This window comes from Chanos chanos, chromosome 6 (assembly GCF_902362185.1).
Source record: "Chanos chanos chromosome 6, fChaCha1.1, whole genome shotgun sequence".
Taxonomy (NCBI): Eukaryota; Metazoa; Chordata; class Actinopteri; order Gonorynchiformes; family Chanidae; genus Chanos; species Chanos chanos.
The window spans coordinates 5,931,944-5,933,726 of NC_044500.1; the positions used below are offsets into that span (position 1 = coordinate 5,931,944).

General features: G+C 42.5%; 1 protein-coding gene across 1 annotated transcript in view; it reads right to left on the reverse strand.

Annotated features, from left to right (window-relative positions):
* Nucleotides 1–1,607: 1,607 nt before the first annotated feature.
* The window catches only part of dhrs12la (dehydrogenase/reductase 12-like a), a 7,585-nt gene continuing 7,409 nt past the window's right edge, over nucleotides 1,608–1,783 (reverse strand). The window contains exon 10 of the mRNA XM_030778789.1: nucleotides 1,608–1,723. Within this exon, the coding sequence (XP_030634649.1) occupies nucleotides 1,608–1,723 (116 nt within the window). The remainder of the gene's footprint in view (nucleotides 1,724–1,783) is intronic.

A 1,783-nucleotide genomic window follows, 5' to 3' on the forward strand; every position in this document is an offset into this window, starting at 1 on the left:
CCACAGTGTTAGTGTAACATCACTGACGCCCTGTGTTTAACCCCTGCCCCCAGTGTTAATGTAATTTCAGTAATGCCCTGTGTTCAACCCCACCACAACCCCCCCCCCCCCCCCTCCCTCTCCCCCCTGGACTGCCAAGAAACCGTTTAGATGTACTTCTGGTCGTCAAAGGTCATCTTGCCTCATTAGAATGTATCTGTGCTGAAAAAAAAAAAAGTATTTCAGATGATCCTGGATCTTCTCTTACAGGTTTTGGGATGAGCAGGTTCTTGCTGTATTTGAATGACTGGCTGTGTCCTCCCTCTCCTCAGTTCTCACCTTGCTCTCTCGGCCAGTAATCTTGTAACATCTGTTTGGTACTGGCTCAGCACACCATTGGCTCTGTGGCTTTAGCAGACAGAGGCACCACCAAAAAATAAAAATAAATAGTTGTCACTCCAACATTAAACTCTCACCTGGATCTCTTCTCTTCACACAATGACTGCTGAATCCTCACACACTCCTTCAGAACAAGGTCTTTATTCATTCCGCAACACACAAAGCATGTCCTTATTATAGACAAGCAAGCAAATCAACCCCAAACCGTTATTCAACATTTATATGTAATTACCATGTAATGTATAGTTTATTACATAGTTTAATCCACTGTGGCCAATGTTAATTGCTTTACTCCTCCATACACCATCATCTCCTCAATACTAAAATGTATTAACCAACATCCAATCAGATCTGTGCGAAAACAGGGACCATCCTCTTCTGACAGGAAGCACCCAAGACTGAATCAGGTGAATGACTGGGGCCTGAATGATTGACAGCTGTCCTGACTTTTGGTCAGATCTGGTTCCCACCTGATTGACCTTACACATCTAAAAAGTCAACAACAGAGTCATAAGGGGCCATGCTGCTATTGGTTGAGAGGTGTCACATGGTGTGTTCTTGACCAATGAGCTGTCAGAATAGCATGGGTCCTATCTGAGTGAAAGTACGGAGAAGGGGTTCAGAGAATGGATTAATTCTAGAAGTTTGGTATTTGTGGTAGAAAAAATTAGACATTTCTAGAATTAATCTAGTCTCGGGCAGAAAGCGAAAGCACCCTCAAACATGTAGAGAATAGGAACAAATATTTATTTATTAATTCATTTATTGTTACTTTTAATCTTTAATACTTCAGTCATTTTAATACTTTTCACCTCACTGAAAACAAATACTGTATTTGTCCACAAGTGTGTGTGTGTGCAGAGAGACTGAACATATTTCAGTTTTCTGTAATTCCTTGCTTGTGAGTGTATGTTACTGAATTCAGTCTAAGTTACTAATCGAGCTTGTGTGTGTTTTAATAAAGTACTTTACAGGTTTGATATGATATGTGTGTCTGTGTGTGTGTGAGAGAGAGAGAGAGAGAGAGAGAGAGAGGGAGAGAGAGTGAGACAGAGACTGAGACAGACAGAAAAATAGACAGAGACAGACAGAAAAGGAGACAGTGACAGAGACGGAGACAGACAGAGACCGAGAGAGAAAAAGAGAGAGACAGACAGCAAGAAATGCGTGGGGTTTGTGTGTGTGTGTGAGACAGAGAAAGAGAGAGAGACAGAGAGAGAGAAGGAGACTCAATGTGGTTGGAAGGTCTTTGCTAGGTCCTCCATGATGCTCATAAACTTCTGATCCTCCAGCTGAGAGCTGTGAGTCCAGGCCAGGGGCAGGTGAGGAGAAACCATTCGCCGATCTGCAACACACACACACACACATCTGTTTACAAATCAGGTTTACACACAGCCCATCTTAA